General features: G+C 44.7%; 1 protein-coding gene across 1 annotated transcript; it reads left to right on the top strand.

The window, feature by feature from the left end:
* Nucleotides 1-4,605: 4,605 nt before the first annotated feature.
* On the top strand, nucleotides 4,606-5,981 carry LOC125540903 (protein GOS9-like). The gene is made up of 4 exons (XM_087526744.1): nucleotides 4,606-4,941; nucleotides 5,142-5,331; nucleotides 5,450-5,647; nucleotides 5,736-5,981. Exons 2-4 carry the CDS (start codon nucleotides 5,227-5,229, stop codon nucleotides 5,979-5,981), a joined length of 549 nt encoding a protein of 182 aa, XP_087382870.1. The 5' UTR covers nucleotides 4,606-4,941; nucleotides 5,142-5,226.
* Nucleotides 5,982-18,549: the final 12,568 nt, after the last annotated feature.

Consider the following 18,549-nt stretch of genomic DNA (forward strand, 5'->3'; position numbering starts at 1 on the left):
TGAGGCGTGCAGGAGCAGGTATATGTATCTCTTCATCAGGGCAACGAAGGTAAAATACTGATGTTGCACAGCGCCACGCCAGCGAGTGTGCTTGGCTGGCGGCGGCCGCAACAACCATTGCGCCCGAGTAGATCAGCAGCCCTGGTGGCGAGATAGCATCGAAGTTAGTCGTAGAATTCCCACCACATGTGCTTGTACTAGTTACCACGAGAGCAGCTGGATTATCTTGAGATTGCTATCATGATTAATGAAGTCAGAACTTGCTTGTGCGCACGAGGTACATGCACGTCCCAACTTCTCTTCAACTCATACAAGAAGGAAATGTCTGCATACAATGAGGCCATGTACACATGTATCCTGAGGTCCTTTTCTTGACAGCCCTGTGGCGTCCGAAGGTATCAGTGGCAAGGGCGCGTCTTAGCGGTCACATTGGCGATGGGCGCGTGTGTTGGTGCGGTGCACCCATCACTCAGCATTAATTAGAACACCTAGGAGGCACTCCAAATTATCAGTTTTGCTAGAACTCATCTAAATGAGATATAATTTGGTCTCATTCATCTTTTATAGCCATTGGATGTGATGCTATAAGATGCTATAAGATGCGTGTGTGCTGACGTGGATGTTATATGTTCTTGTTTTCCAAGTGAATGAGACCAAATTATATCTCATCTAGATGAGTTCTAGGTACTCCCCCAAATTATGGCCGAGGAAGTGGATCTTCGGACATAAAGATGAGACTATGTCGCAGTCATGCATTAAGAATAGTGCAAGCGAATTCACTTACATGACGAGGAAACTTGTTGTGACCATGTAGCAGCTATGGTGCCAGCCAACAATACAACCTCTTTTTTTCATTTGACGGCAAAATACCATGCTGTGCCCTGAAGTAAATTTATCAATCTAGCCGCGACCGCAGCTGTCGCGGTGCCAGCCGGCTAAATTGAAGGGTTTCACAGATTCACGCTGGCCGCACTGGCGCGTTGCACTGCTCCCGTGAAGTTGACACGTTGATGTAGATGAGATACTAGAAAGCCATTGGTGGGTCACCTCGTAATCATCGAGGTAACACCAAGACGTTGTGGCCGAGGTAGAAAAAAATTCTACACCAGAATCCCATCAGCGTGATCAGAACAGAGAGTGCCGGAATATACTTCAACTCGCTTCGTTGTTGTTGAAGATAAGGGTGCCGGAGTGCCGCGGCGGTGTTGTAGGTGCATGGGTGTTGCTGCTACTAGTGCTAACAACATATGTTGATGTAGACCAATAGTGTGCCGGAATATCATCAGCGATGTAATAGACGCACTGGTGTTGCTGCCCCTAGTGTTGATGAAGTTTGTTGGTGTAGATTATTCGATGCCGAGATGTCGTCGGCGATGTCACGGACACACGGGTTCGCTGCCCCCAGTGTCGATGGCTTGGTGTAGAAAGCTCTATGTCGGGATGTCATCGACGACCCTGTGAACACATGAGTGTTAACCCCCAATGTCGATGGAGTAGGTTGGTGAAGCCAAGATGCCGTCGGCGACGTCTTGGATGAACTGATGCAATTGCCCCCAATGTTGATGGAGTATGTTGTCGACGACATTGTGGACACACGGGTTCGCTGCCCCAGTGTCTGCCGTATATTGGGGTAGACAATCAAATGTCAGGATGTCATCGACATTACCATGACGCAGTTTTGTTGCTGTCCAAGTAGCCATCCTGTCGGTGCAGGCTCAACGTGTGCGCCATTAACTAGTGATGGCTGCATTGATGATGAACAAAAGAGTGCATGCAAGCATATTTATGGAATGTAATGTCATAAAAAATGAAGTATTTCTTAGATTGGATGAAGATGTTGGCCCTCCTGACAATCACTAGCTATAATGTGCCATCAATAAAGGCTACCAAAGGGCTTATCATTGGGGACTGTCGAAACGACCATCAGCAAGTTAAGAACTGAATAAGCTTTAGCTTATGTGTATGGGGACACCGTGCTTCAGAGATGCCTCTGACAGGCAGTAGAAAAGCATACCCTAGCCCATCATGGTATCGAGAAACCCCACAGCTCGATCATGCCCCCCGCGCAATGCCTCAAGAACCCAGAGACTTAGGTGAGGTTGATAAGGGTGATGGTTTTGGGATAACAGCTTGGCTATTTTTTTCTTCATGCATTAATGAGGGGTGGTGAATGGCTATCTTCTGCCTTCTTTCCAGTGGTTCCCCTACCGCTCAAGATTGCCGGATTTGCTTCTTGGCACTTTTGGAACTTTTTGATTGCTTCTTGGAATTTGAGGTTTCCTCTATTGTGAGGATTGCTTGCATGGGCTGGCTGCATTACCTTGGACTTCATGAGTATTTTTTCACTTTGGAGATTTGCTTGCACTTCTTCGGGGATCACTTTCCACACTTGCTCGGGGGCCCACCTTCAGAACTTGGAAGACAACCATTCACCTATGTGTACTAAGAAAACCCTTTGGCACTTTATTTGGGGCTTTTGGTGGCACGACCCAGGGTTTCCATGTGGCTACACACCGAACCCAACTTGTGTTGGGTCAGGTAGCCCTTTCATGATCTTTTCCTATAGTCTTCCCTGGGACGTGAGCTTCTGTGAACCTGAGACATGCCGGGAAACATGATGGGCGCGGGGTCTGATAACAGAAGTGCCCAAGTAATCTTAATTTCTAGCATATACTTGTTTGTACACACATATTAACGCTATATTTTTATAATTGATAAGCACAAAATTACGACAAAATCTCGTCGAACAATAAGCCAAGTGCCTCGTCTGCCACATGGTTTATACATAAGCCGGGTGCCACCGTGGGGCGCACAGTTACTATATTTTCGAACGGAGGGAGTATGAATTTACACTATTCTCTTGCATATATTTTGTACTTACATGAAAAAGAAAATAATTTAATTTAAAATATTTAGAACATAGTTTTTTTTTTCTATTTTTTACATGAATTTGATGGGAAAAATATGTATGCGCATTTTGGGAAAAATGTTAAATGAATACCTCTCGATATAAGAGCCGAGCTGGATTCCCGGTAGGCTGAGTGCAAATGCTTTCTCATATATTGCAAATAGTTAATTTGTTAATTGAAATTTTCGTAAATGTAGTTAAACTCATAAGAGGGCTATTATTTTGCTAAACCATAATACTCTCATGAGCAGTATCTTACATAGGATGCCACATACACATATCAATAATTATCAAAATACATTTTTGTTTTGTTGTTTTCTCACATAGGCACACCATATATACTTCACACTTTATATTCTACTCCCTCCGTAAAGAAATATGAGAACATTCTAAATGTTCTTATATTTCTTTACGGAGGGATTAGAATGTTCTTATATTTCTTTACGGAGGGAGTACTAGGAAAAAAAGGGAAGGCGTGATGCATGACCCAATCTCTCTTGAACCTGTAATAGTAATCATCTTCAGCCCTTCATTTCATGGTCATCCCATCGGATTTCCACAACTTACAAAAGTAGGACAAGCCTAACAGTATGTTTTCCTTGTTAGCGGCAACACCATTTGTACAGTAGTGATTCCCTCCCTGAAAAGAATCTTGTACTGACCGTGAGCACTGAGCGGAGAGGGCTCGTGATGCAGATGGTGCACGTCCTCAGTCAACACCTCAATCTACACCGCTTGCAGCATTACCCGTACGTGCCTTTATTTCTTACTGCCACCAGATCTGAGATGCAGTGATTCTCTTGTCGGTTAGACAGGTTCTCGTGATGCACGAGTCTCGAATAGCAAACATTGTCCTAATTATGCCATGTTAAAACGCGCAAACGGGCTGAATTATGAATATAAAATTTATCAAGGGATAGTGAGTTTTACAGTTATTAAGGTTATTATTGAGAAATAGTACTCAATGATCATCTGAATTTTTTTCAAAAATAATTTGTCAGAATCAAAAATTTATAAGACACCTAGGCTCTGAAGTTTCAAAATAGGCGCGATGTACGACCCTATCTCTCTTGAACATGTAGTAATCAACTTCAGCCCTTCATTTCATGGTCCATCCTATAGGATTCCACAAGTTCCCATTCAGAGGGAAATCTCATTTTAAAACTGAATCATATATACTGCCTCCGTCCGGGATCCATTTCTCTGACAAGTATTTCCGGATCCATTTCTTCGACAAGTATTTTCGAATGGAGGTAGTACCAAATTACTAACAAGCTGCACCTAAGGATCGTTGTATTCTAATGATGGCCTTGGAGGAAAAATCTTATCCTGATTGTGAGCACGGAGCACATGAGCTCGTGATGCACGAGGTGCACATCCTTAGTCAAGAAAGCATGCAGCGTTGCCCGTACGTGCCTTTATTCCTTACTGCCACCAAAGCTGAGATTGAGTGATTCTGTTGCCGGTGAGAAAGGTGCTTGTGATGCACAAGGATGAGTCAGCACCACCAGTTCTGTCCTCGTATGCATCCTAGCATCTTCGTGGTGCACATGGCTGATCCTCACATGCACAAAACATCATGGGATGTCTCGCTCCATCTAATCCTAGACATGCTCCTATTGGCATTGGCCCTAGCTAGCGATCTATAAATACGACTCCCAGCCTTCTAGTTCTCACACACAACAATCTACTAGCATCTCATAAGCCTACAACATCCCTTGAACCAGAGCCCCACCCAACTCACTAGTCACCATGGCCAATTTCCAGATAACTCCCCGCACCGCGTTCGTGGAGAGCAATGAGCTCAACTTCCGCAGCCTGTACCTTTTCCACACTCCCCTTGGTTCAAACCAGAATCAGTCAGGCATAATAGACTCGAATGCTACTATCAGTTTGGGTGCGACCGTCGTTAACAACTGGCCGATATGTGATGGCCCTAGCCCCGGCGCCACCGTTGTTGCGCGTGCACAAGGCCTGCATATCTATGCCGGTAACTGGCAGAATACTTTCAGCATAACATTCGAGGTTGAAAGGTACGTACACAGATGCATTCATACATGGTTATATATATCTTTGTGAAGCAATATATCTTCATGTTGATTAGTTAAACTACATATGATTATATCATTAGGTAATACTGTATATTGCAGTGCATGATACAGTTAACAACCACATCTTTTTTTGAATTTTATTTTTTTGAATTTTTTAACAACCACATCTGAACGTGATATAGGTTTAAGGGATCAACGCTTCAAGTGATGGGGATATCCGTTGAAGAAGGTGAGTGGGCTATTGTTGGTGGGACATGACAGTTCGCTATGGCGACCGGTGTCATCTACAAAAAGTTCCATGAGCAAAGGAGCAACGGTAACATCATAGAGCTCACTGTCCATGGATTTTATCCCATGCTTAAAGGTTCACAGGTGAGATGAATAACCAACATATACAACTACTTTTTGTCTTCACCTAAATCTTCATTAGTTTGTGTCCGCGTCCCTTTTATTCAAGAAAATATCACATAATTGTCTTATCATATTGTAGAGCCTTCCCACAAAGGTTGGACCATGGGGTGGAAATGGAGGCTCAGATAAAGACATCGTCGAGGCACCAAGACGTATAGAGAGCATCACAATTAGCAGCGGCACCATCATTGATTCAATCAAATTTTCTTATGTAGACCAAGCTGGTCAGAAGCGCACTGTTGGACCCTGGGGAGGTTCTGGAGGAAAACAAAATACGGTCAGTGGACTCTTTTAATGAAATTTTATGTGATTTTCTTAGTTTCATATGTAAGCAACAAACACTTATTTATTCTTGCGCAATGCAGTTCATACTCGGCACTTCTGAGTTTGTGAAGGAAGTTTCCGGAACATTCAGCCTTTATGGCAGAGACAACCACAACATAATAACATCACTGAAATTTGTCACCAACATGAAGACATACGGGCCTTTCGGACAAGCGAAGGGAACCACTTTCACCATACCCGTGCAAAAGAATAGCAACATCGTGGGCTTCTTCGGACGAAGTGGGATATATCTCGCCGCGCTTGGTGTCTACGTGCACCCTCTCTAAGCTACTAGCTAGCGGCTAATGCTCTTATTTCTGGTGTGTATTTCTCAATCAATTTGAATAAGCGGAAGGGATCTAGTAGACTTTTCTCTTGTCTAAAAGTCTCGGTTTTATATGTGGGATGTGATTTTCTTATATATGCGTCTTGCTTGGGATGCATGTAAAGTGATGACACCTATGAGAGTTGAGTCGAATCATATCTTCTCTGCATAATTTTGTATACAACCATCTAATAATTAACCTGATAGGAAATCTCAAGGAGGTTGTTTCGTCATCCGTGCTCCTGCCCCTCATCCTCCTCCCACTTTGCATGCAGGTTCGGAAAATGGAACAAGAGGGAGGGCCCAAGGTCTTCAGTAAGCTTATTGTGTGCTCACCATTTCTCACTAGAGATTGTGGTAAATAAAAGGACACGCATAAGGTTGTAATGGTAACAGAGACATCCTTCATCATAGAACTGCTTACAAGAACGGGCGAATCATACAAGCACCTCTTCCCATTGCAAGATAAATAGATCAAGTTGGCCAGACAAAACCCAAATACCGGAGAAGAAATACGAGCCTATATGCAATCATGCATATAAGGGATCAAAGAAACTCAAATAACTTTTATGGATATAAAAAGATAGATCTGATCATAAACTCAAAGTTCATCCGATCCCAACAAACACACCGTAAAAAGAGTTACATCATATGGATCTCCAAGAGACCATTGTATTGAGAATCAGATGAGAAAGAGGAAGCCATCTAGCTACTAACTACGGAACTGAAGGTCTAAAAAGAACTACTCACACATCATCGGAGAGGCACCAATGGAAGTGGTGAACCCCTCCGTGATGGTGTCTAGATTGGATTTGGTGTTTCTGGACTCTGCGGCGGCTGGAATTGATTTTCGTCGACTCCCCTAGGGTTTCTAGAATATTGGGGCATTTCTAGAGCAAAGAGGCGGTCCGGAGGGCACCCGAGGTGGGCACAACCCACCAGGGCGCGCCTGGGCCTCTTGGCGTGCCCTGGTTGGTTGTGCTCTCCTCGGAGCACCCCCTGGGCGCAACCTTGGCCCATTAGGTGTCTTCTGGTCCATAAAAAATCTCCGTAAAGTTTTGTTGCATTTGGACTCCGTTTGGTATTGATTTTCTGTGATGTAAAAAACATGCAAAAAACAACAACTGACACTTGCCACTATATCAATAGATTAGTATCATTTTTTATAAAATGATTATAAAACATTCAAGATTGATAATATAACAGCATAGAACAATTAAAAATTATAGATACATTGGAGACGTATCACCCCACCATATCTCCCTGCCCATCAGTGCATATGGCGAGCACCAGCCACCTACCCACCAGAGAGAGACGCCGAGCGGGCACCACATGTTGCCGCAGAAGGGCTGTAGAAGCGTCCAATCGTTCCCGCAACCTAACCCGCCGACTATCATGGATCGACGCTCCACTGCCAAGCGACTGCACGCCGCCAGTAGCCTCCACTGCACTGCCATGGACCACGCCCCAAGCCTTGAACCCGACGACCACGACCACCAGCCTGCACCACCCCACTGACAACCAGGCGTGAGATCCAGATGGATTTCACACTAATCTGGCAGGCAAGCTCCAGTAAGGTAACTACAACAGCTAAAAAACGCCAGGCCTAGACGCTAAGGTTTCCACACGGGCGGGTTTCATGGAGGCATTTGAATGCGGCAAGGAGGTGTGTTCAGCCGGGCGTGCAGCGAGTGGCGCCCTCGACTCTGATGTAGGACACTGCGCCATTCTTCCACTGACATGTGGGCTGTTTGGGTACATGGCCTGCATGTCAGTGACCCAACGCAGGCAGCGCACAACAGAGGAACATTTGATGGGCCAGGGCGGTCAGAAGCGGGCATTTCATAAACTGATGATTGTTCATTGAGTGTGACGTCATCCTTTTCATGTAGAGAAGCCTACTATGTTGATAGCCCATTCGATATGTTGTGATTCATAAAGACCGCTGCAAACATCAATGTTCTGCTTATCACAGATAAGATTGATTAATACCCGTAACAATCCATGTCCTTAACAAAGGGTGCATGCATGTATAGGTTGAGCGTGTGTCTTGCGTCGTGTGCTGTGTGCATGCAGGCGTGCGAGTGTTGCGTGTGTGCAAGGGTATGTTTCAGTGTTGCATGCATGTGTGCGTACTACGTGTGTTCGTGAGTGCATGCGTATGTGTCAGTGTTGCATGCCTGCATGCGTGTGTGTCTTGCGTGCGTGCATGTGTACATGCGGGGTGAGGCTACACGTCAGTCGACTAACTTTTTCATCTCTGGTCATTAGATTTTCTAGCCGTTGGATACGAAATCAAGGGCCTGTAGTTTATCATCAAACTCCACCCCCCTGAGCCGCCAGCCACCACCAGCCGAACCGCCGGCCCGCGCTGCCCCACCCGCCCCGAAACCACTCCCCACCGCCAGTCCGCCGCCGCACCAGCCATCCCTCTAGGCCCCCCACGCCGAGCTTTTTCTCCGGCGACCCCCACCTCACCGCCCAATCAACGTGCCCCCACCGCCGGCGACTACCAACCAGAGGTCTCACGACTTCGAGTACCCACCGACCACTAATTTATTACCATTTCTGTCCTTCATATATGCGCTGACGGGTGGGCCCTATGGTAATGTGCGCTGCTGAATGTGGACCATTTGACTGGTCAATTGATCGTGTCATCAACAAATTACAGAGTTGTATGGTGAGCCAGTGACCATATGATCACCCAAAAATGTATTTTATTAACATAGTACAGACTCAAACTACCATTTCTTTCTTTCATATACAAGCTGACAGGTGGGCCCCACGGTTACGCGCCCCAACGGTGCAACACTAGTTGCGCCACGTGGAACGTTTGACTGGTCAATTGATTGTGTCATCAACAAAATACGGAGTTGTACGGGTGAGCCAGTGACCGTATAATCATGACATGTATTTTTTTTAACACAGTACAGACGCAAGGGCTCATATATATGCGCAAGCACTCACCGCTATAAGCGCACACATGCAGACCCTACCCCTATGAGCACCTTTGAGAGAGTGAGCCAGCATATGATCTTGAGATTTTACGAAGTCACCATACGTGCCTCGTAGTCGAGTGGAACGTCTCCCACTAAACGCACATCGCCGAAAAATACTAAAATTAACTCAGGATAAATGCGAGCATTGGGACTTTAACCCTGGTGGGCTCGAGAAACCACTGTCCTCCTAACCATTCAACCACATGGTGGTTAGCACGACAAAATATATGTGGTGACCGTGATGAGCTTATTCTGAAGTCCAGTGACCATATCGTGCTTTCGCTTCAAATACAATGACCATAAGTGTCGTCAACAAAATACGGAGCACGCATCAAATGCAAAGTCCGTCAGTGTCATCAAGAAAATACGGAGACGTATCGTGAGCTAGATACCGTATGATCACCACAAGAATGTATATGATGACCGTAATGAGCATATTCTGAATTCCAGTGAACGTATAGTGCTTTAGCTTGAAATACAGTGACCATCACGCGTGAATGTGTCGTGGGCATGCATACTTTTAGAGGGCTGAGAGATAGTTTGTGTGCGTACGTGAAAGTGGTGTAGAAAGAGGGGGTGTCCAGTGGAGACAAGGAGAGATATGCCCTTCGTTTCTCTTTCCCGTGCCTAATATTTTAGGAGAATATATAAACATTCACAATGCAGAACAAATATTTTTGGATGCACCATGTAATTAACTTTCATGTATAACATTGTACTATTGTATATGCATATTTTCTTAGTGGCCAATTGCGTGTGTGGTGTGGTGGGCACATCATTTCTAGTTGTGGTGGGTCAACATGAGGACTCATGGGTCGGTTCCATCCTGCGCCACATAGGTTGGACCGAGACGCGTTATACGAAGACCCATGTGGAGGACTCGGCGTACAACACAAAGCTAGCTACCAGAGTCGCGGAGGACTCTATCCCCAGTGGTGATAAGCTGACTATATATGATTTGTAACCCTAGGCCCCCAGTATGTTATAGAAGCTTGGGGGCTACTTTGTCGATAGTATACACACACGCACAATGCCTGGTATTCACGTGTACTTTCTACACACCCCTATCACTAATATACAGTACCCGGAGTAGGCTTTTTCCTCAACTGCAAGGGTCCGAACTAGGGTAAAACTTTGCCTCATATTACCATCCAGCCTAACAATCAGGGATATCCTACCGAATGATATGATGGAATCATATCTGCCAACTACTAAAAGAGAGGTGTGTCTGGTGAGGGCAATGTGTGCGAGAGAGGCCTAAAGATAATGTGCGTGCGGGAGACACGTAGGCACATATATGTGCGTACAGAGGGCTAGTAGAGACCAGGCGTGTGTATATATGCATGTGAGAGAAATAGTGTTTTCCAACTGAGATTAGTGAAAAGAGTGGTACATAGTAGTCGGAAAGAGAGAGAGAGAGAGATACAGAGAGAGCATGTGCGTGAGACTCCCCGACACCCCGAGAGATATTGTGAGCATGTGTGAAAGAGAAATGCCGATGCATATAAAGTGTGTGCACTTATGCGGTAGATAGAGAGATATATAGCGCGTTTGTGAGAACGGGCGGAGGCATAGTGCATCTACGTGTAAAAGGCGGTTCTACGCATTAAATTACTGTCCTAACTCTGGCCCATGTAGCCTATCGGCCCGATGTCCAAAGGTCAAAACCGGGGTAGGTTTGTAAGTTCACCAAGACGCTAGTCTCAACCACCTCCGAGAAGCATTCATACGCCGTGGGCGCCTAAACACCCATGCGCTCGGCCGAAATCTATCCCGCCCACAATTGGGATACCTGAGATTACTGTCCTACCCCCAACCTGAAATATATCCGAAATTTTAGGTGGGGGCAAAGTTTGTAACTTTGCCCAAATTTCAAACAAGCGTGTCCCAAACCGAAACATTGTTCTCGCTTAGTTCCGCGCCTCCCTCCGTTTCCCCATTCATACTCCGTGGGCGCCAAAACGCCCTCTCCACCAGCCGCGAAACCCCAGCCCCCTCCGTCCTCCACCCCATAGTGCCCAATCCACCGCCGCCCTCCTCCGTCATGCCGGAGTGGGTACCCTGACGTCGTAGTCCAACACAACCGCAACCGCAACGCCCTCAAAGACTTAGCAACTGAAGCCGAGGTAGAGCTGCCTCCACGACGCCGACACCAACGTGCGCCGTACCAGAACCACTCCGACTACGTCGTCCTGCGCCTCACTGCTGCCGCTCCACTGTCGCAACCGTCCACCGCATCGAAGCTGTTCCTGCTACGCCATCGTTCGCCGCCTTGGATCTGGTTCCCCGCCACCGACTGGCGGCCACCGCACCACACTCAACAACTTGGCCATGGGTTCGTCCAAGGCTCCACCGTCCTCCACAAATTCTCGTTTCCAGCGAACCACAAGAAGATCATTAGAAAAACAGAAGGAGGACATAGCACTGCCAGCAGAAAGAGGTACTCCTCTTCCCTTATTCATGCAAACCTTACGTCTCTGCTCACACCGTATTCATCCCATGAAAGAAACTAGTTGAGCACTTCTTACCGCATCTTCTTCGTGATACTAAATGCACAAGGTTTCCTCCCTTTACTATTTCACCTTTGCTAGAGGTCAGTAGCCCACTTGGATTTCAATTCAGGGTCAGTCGAACCGCAATTAAAAGAAGCAGCACCCGCTTAGGCGCGCAGAGCACCTAGTCCGCATGTTCACCGGGGAAGCGGCACATCGGTGTCTATCATAGGGGTGTGGGGCGCAGGAGCTGGTTGCGCTTGATCTGGAGGTCGGCAGGGCTTGAATGGATGGCCGGGGGGCGGTGCCGAGCACGTCGGTGCGGTGAGGTCGAGGGAGGGCACATGCAGGGGACTGGGCCGGTGGTCGCTGGCGTTTCGCGGAAGATCGTCAACACTGACTGGCTGGAGGTAGATAAAGGCGATCTGCCAGTTCTTTGTACATCGGACGGTGCAGAAAAAATGGACTGACCTATTTGTTTTCAGTCGACTGTTATTTTCATAGAATCCTGTAGTAATTTAGTGTGCCATGCATGTTGTAGAGCTATCATATGTCTCCCGTGATTTATTTCTCACCGACCTGCTATCTGCTTCCTTTACACTATACTAATTGTGCACACACTTCACCCATGCTCACACTATTATTTTTTTATGCATGGGTATTTCTGACTCTGACGTAGTGTTGATGAATGCAGAAAAGAAAAGACAGAAGTTGCTCCAGTGTAATTCGAAGATAAGCACTAAGTATTTCAACGCTCTAAAGGGTGATGTGTCAGCAGTTGGAGACAGTAAACATAGATCTGCAGTTGATGATCTCAATTGCCACACACAACCATCCTAGGTGCTTGCTTTAACTTCGCACTGTCAAATGTGGTTGCATGTTGCATATGGTGGCTAGCTTGTATTGCTTCCAATTTGGTTAAATTGCATCTACTTACTTTACACATTATACCTTTGATAATGACATGCCTTCCTATTTTTGATACATACTACATATGTCTATTAACCATGTTCATACATCAAACTTGCTCTTTTGTATCCCTCATCAATCACTTATGATGAGACAGTCACCCCAGTGGGTTACTGTGAGACGCCATACTCGTTTAAAGAGTGCAGTGTCATCATCCCCACATGATTCTCAAGAAACATCAAGGCTAAATGAAGATAGTCAACGTAGCTCTCTAGTTGATGACTGCAATTCCCCCGCCCCACCATCACTGGTGCTTGCTCTAACTTCGCAGTGTGATACGTGGTTGCATGTTGCATATGGTGTCTAGCTTGTAATGCTTCTAATTAGGGTAAATTGAATCTGCTTAGTTTACACATTATACCTGTGAATATGACATTCCTTCCTATTTTTGGTACACACTACATCTATGAGTTAACCTTGTTCTTACATGAAACTACCTCTCTTCTGTATCCTGCATCAATCACTTACGATGATTCACCTTTATTCGTTGCATATTGCATATTATTTCTAGCATGTTGCCATGTATTGCTTCTAATTTGGTCAAATACATTTGTTGGGGCACCCTTTTAATTTTGCAGAGTGATATTGGTTTCATCTTTCATATGGTTTCTAGCTTGCATTGATTCTAACAAGTTCAAGCACCTTGTGCTTAGTTTACACTTTATACATCATACATGTCAATATGTCACGCCGTCCTGTTTTTCATACATATTCCATCCTCCTATCATGCGACTGCCTTACATGAAAGTAGTGTTCGTCAGTATCATGCATCAATGAGTTCTGAAGAGCAAATTTTATTCCTTTTTCTTGTGGGTTTGACTTGACAAGGCAAAATCAAGAAATAGGAAGGATGTAGCGACCCGACCTCAAACGGTCAAGTCCCTGTGCTTCAGTGTCATCCCTGGATCGGTAATGCTGAAACACACAGTACTCGAGGATTTATAACAGAGTAGCAATCACACACTTATTACATCGAATGTCTCCAAAGAGAACTTATTACAATAAATACGGCTTAAGGCCATCTAATACGATAACAACGGAAGGCTTGGAAGATAAAGTGAGTCCATCAACTCCAACGGCATCACTGAGCTACACGACAACGACCTAATGAACCTTACTCCTCGTCTAAAAAGTCTGCAACATAATACGTTGTAGCCCGAAAACGGGTCAGCACATGGAATATGCTGGCAAAATAACATAGTAGAGCAAGAACAGAATAATGCTATCACTACATGCATATTTGGTTGGTGGAAAGCTCTATGGTTATGGTTTTGCGAAAAGCCAATTTTTCCGTACAACAAAGGAATAGATTTTAATTTTGACTATCATGGTAGTTGAAACATCATTGAGAAGGTTCCTCCAACTCAATCCCAATTAAGGTAATTAACAACCCAACAATATTATTTTTAGGGTGATGAGATACTTAAGATACTCCAAGTACTAGATACTCAAGATTTGTCCATAACCGGGACACGGCTAACCATGATTATTTTATACACTCTGCAGAGGTTTGCGCACTTTTCCCCACAAGACTCGATCGCCTCCGTTGAATTTCTCGCACTACATAATGTTTGAGAAACGGATGACCGAGACACAGTCTTTCAGAAACATTAACTCTCTACTCCGGGCAGACCATACCAAACCTACAAACCCACTACCTGCTGATCCACCTCTTCAAGAGCTTCACGTAACTTACTCAACTATGCTAGAGCCCATAATAGCTTGTGGCTGCACACGGAAGTTTCTAGCATGAATAATCTCAGTTCCCTTTGAGCCTAGGTGGCGGTCCATAGGAAGATCACACGGGTACTCCGGGATTTCCAAAAAAAATACAGGCAACACTGGGTACTCCAGGTGCCTCAATCCACCCAGATGTGTATTTAAGTTGCCACCTTAAGTTGAACCATTAATTAACAATCTCACATCTGTCATGGATTTCACTCACCCAAACCACGTCTACGAGCATAGCATAGCAATATAAACAACGTCTAGAAGTAACTCCCAAGGGTTTGAATGTAACATGGCAATAGGTTCTACCTCATCAACTACTTCCCAACACACATGTTAATGACATCCTAACCATGCAATGTTTGAGGATTGGAACTAATCCATAAAAACTGGGTGATAAAGAGGTATGATCAAAGTGTTACTTGCCTTGCTGACGATCGGCGTAACCTAGACACTCCAAATAACACGCTCCGCACTCCGGGAATTCTATCGCAAAAAAACAATAGCATACATAAGAAATCAAACTAAGAAACATGGGTAAAACTCAAATAAGAAGATCTAACCAAAAAGTTCAACTTAAGAACTCCGATTTGCAAAAAGAATCGAATCCAACAGAGCAACGAAACTCAAACGGCGAAAGAAACAAGATCCGTTTACTAATCTGGACCTAGGTCAAATTTTACAGTAGCAAAAACTTGTGCAAGTTGGTTAAACGAAAAGAGGGTCTCGAGATGAAGATCTAGGCGCTTGAATCGCCTGATTCCGACTAAAGAGCGAAAATAAAAACTAAAACGAAAATCAGATCAGAAATCGCAATCAGAAATAATCGCGGATTAATCCGATAAAAGAAAACTGACGAACAGGCTAACGAACGAGCGTTCGTTACCTATAACTAACGGGCGAAAACCGTTCGTTAAAACGAACGTCTGCTAAAGGAAAAACCGAAGAAAACCCGGCGAACCGAAAAAACGACTAGGGTTTTCTAACGAAAACCGATCCGGTTTTCTAAAAAACCGAACGGCGCTAACCTCGGCGAGGTCCTGCACGGCGGGGCTCCGGCGAGGGGCGGCGCTACGCGGGGCGGCGGTGGTGCGGGCAGCGGACGACGGCTGTGCGGCAGCGGCAAGGCGGCGGCGGTGGCAGCGGCAGGCGGCGCGGTAGCGGCTTCGGCGGCGGGGGCGGCGGCTCGCGGCGGGGTGGCGCTCCAAGGGCGGCGGGGGCGCGACTTATAAAGGAGGGGGGCGGAGGTGGCTTGGGGAAGGGGGCATGGCACGAGGGAACGGGAGCCCGAGCCGGACTCCCTGTCGGCGGTGGCGGTGCAGTCCCGCTAGGAGACGGCGGCGCGGGGCGAGGTGGGCAGGCCCTAGGCTTCGGCCCAGCTAGGCCTAGGCGCGCTTTTTTTAAATAATTCCACCGAAACTCAGAAAATCCTAGAAAATAAAATAAAATTCTAAAAATGCCAAAACAAATTTTCTCCATCTAAATAAAATATTTAGAACGAGATGAACATTTTTTTGGCCCTAAAATGCAATTTTGAAAACGTGCAATTTTTCTAATGCAACCAAAATTGCAAATAAAATCCAAATAAAAGCAAAAATTGATTTTAATATTTTTCCCCAATATTTCATTTATTTTGGAGAAGTCATATTATCTCCTCTCATATATTTTAATATGAAATATTTTCGGAGAGACAAATAATTAAAACCAAAATACTCGTTTCAATATTTGATATAAATCAAATATGAAATCTGGGAAATCCCCTACTCTCTCCGAGGGTCCTTGAGTTGCTTAGGATTTCGAGGATCGCGAGACGAAATGCAACAAAACATGCTATGCAAGAATGATCTATGTATAACATTCCAAATTGAAAATTTGGGATGTTACAAAGGAAAAGAGTAAGGAAGGCGATGATGGTGGTCCTCTGCAGCAACGTAAACGGAGCATCTGTACCGATTCACCTTGTACCGATAGTGCATTACAAGGTCCAAGTCTCCACTCCCCTACTCCACCATCCAAGGTGCTTGCTCTAACTTGGCAGTGTGATATCTGGTTGCATGTTGCATGGTGTCTAGCTTGTATTGCTCCTAATTAGTGTAAACTCGATCTGCTTAGTTTACACATGATACGTGTGAATATGACACGCTTTCCTGTTTTTGGTACATACTATATCTGTCTATTACACCATGTTCTTACATGAAACTACTCTTCTTGTGTATCCTGCATCAGTCACTTATGATGGGACACCTTTAAGTTGGCAGTGTGATATTGGTTTGCGTCTTGAATATGATTTCTAGCATGTATTGCTTCTAGTTTGATGAATGCCACCTATGATGAGACAGTTTTAACTTGGCAGAGTGATATTGATTGCACCTTTCATATGGTGTCTAGTTTGCAATGCTTCTAATTTGCTGAAGTGCCTTCTGCTTAGTTACCACATCATAGGTGTGAATATGTCAAGCCGTCCATTTTTTCGTACATATTCCATCCTCGTATCATGACTTTGCCTTTCATGAGAGTAGTGTTCGTCAGTATCATGCATGAATGAGTTCTAAAGAGCGAATTATATTCCTTTTTCTTGTCGGTTTGACCTCACAATGCAAAATCAATAAAGCTGAAGGAAATTGGCAAGGCATTGGATGATGGTGGTCCTTCCGAGCAACTGAAACGGTGGTTCTCTATAGATTCTACTCCGCCATCCTCCCAACAAGATTCACAAGACAACGTAAGGCTAAATAGTCAACGTAGCTGCGTAGATGATGAGCACATCTCCCCTACTCCACCATCACAGGTGCTTGCTCTAACTTGGCACTATTATATGTGGTTGCATGTTGCATATGATGTCTAGCTTGTATTGCTTCTAACTTTTTTGAATTGCATCTTCTTACTTTACACATAATTCCTGTGAATATGACATATGTTCCTGTTTCTAGAACATACTATATCTGATCACACGATGTTCTTACATCAGACTACTGTTCTGCATATCCCACATCAGTCACTTATGATAAGGCACCTTTAAGTCGCCACTGTGATATTGGTTGTGTCTTGCATATGATTTCTAGCATGTAATGCTTCTAATTTGTTGAAAAGCCATACAGTTTGAACTTGGCAGAGTGATATTGGTTGCATCTTTCATATGGTGTCTAGCTTGTAGTGCTTCTAATTTTTTTAAATGCCTTCTACTTAGTTACCACATCATAGGTGTGAATATGTCACGCCATCCTGTTTTTCATACATATTCCATCCTCGCATCATGTGTTTGCCTTTCATCCAAGTAGTGTTCATCAGTATCATGCATGAATGAGTTTTGAAGAGCAAATTTTATTCCTTTTTCTTATTGGTTTGACTTCACAATGCAAAATCATTACAGATGAAGGAATTTAGTCCGGCAGTGGATGATGGTGGTCCTTCGGAGCAACTCAAACAGGGGGTCTCTACAGATTCTACTCTGCCATCCTCCCAACAAGATTCGCAAGACAACAAAAGGCTGGACAGTCAACGTAGCTATGTAGATGATGAGCACATCTCCCCTACTCCACCATCACAAGTGCTTGCTCTAACTTGGCACTATTATATGTGGTTGCATGTTGCGTATGATGTCTAGCTTGTATTGCTTCTAACTTTGTTGAATTGATCTGCTTACCTTACACATAATGCCTGTGAATATGATACGTGTTCCTGTTTCTAGAACATATGTGTACATGATGAGCACATCTCCCCTACTCCACCAACACAGGTGCTTGCTCTAACTTGGAACTGTTATATGTGGTTGCATTTTCCGTATGATGTCTAGTTTGTATTGCTTCTGATTATGTTGAATTGCATCTGCGTAGCTTACAACTTATACCTGCAACGATCACTTACCCATAAGACACATTTAACTTGGGACTATGATGTAGGTTGCATCTTGCATTGTCTTCTAGCTAGCTTGTACTGCTTCTAATTTGTCGAAATGGCACTTATGACGAGACACTCTTTAACTGATAGAGTGATATTGGCTGCATGTTCATATGGTGCCTAGCTTTCATTTCTTCTAATTTTGTTGAAATGCCTTACGCTTACTGTTTTTCATACATATTCCATCCTCCTATCATATGGGTGAATATGAAACGCTGTCTTTTTTTGTATATATTCCATCCTCCTATCCTGCGCTTGCCTTACATCAAAGTAGTGTTCGTCTGTATCATGCATCAACCAGTTATGCAGAGCTAATTTTATTCATCTTCTTGTGGTTTTGACTTCATAAGGCAATATCAGAAAATAGGAAGGGAAAGAGTAAGTTAGGGGATGTTGGTGGTCCTCCGGACCGACGCAAACAGAGACTCTCTAGATTTGCCACTGC

The sequence above is a fragment of the Triticum urartu genome, chromosome 6A (assembly GCF_056163025.1).
Source record: "Triticum urartu cultivar PI428250 chromosome 6A, HENAU_Tu73, whole genome shotgun sequence".
NCBI lineage: Eukaryota > Viridiplantae > Streptophyta > Magnoliopsida > Poales > Poaceae > Triticum > Triticum urartu.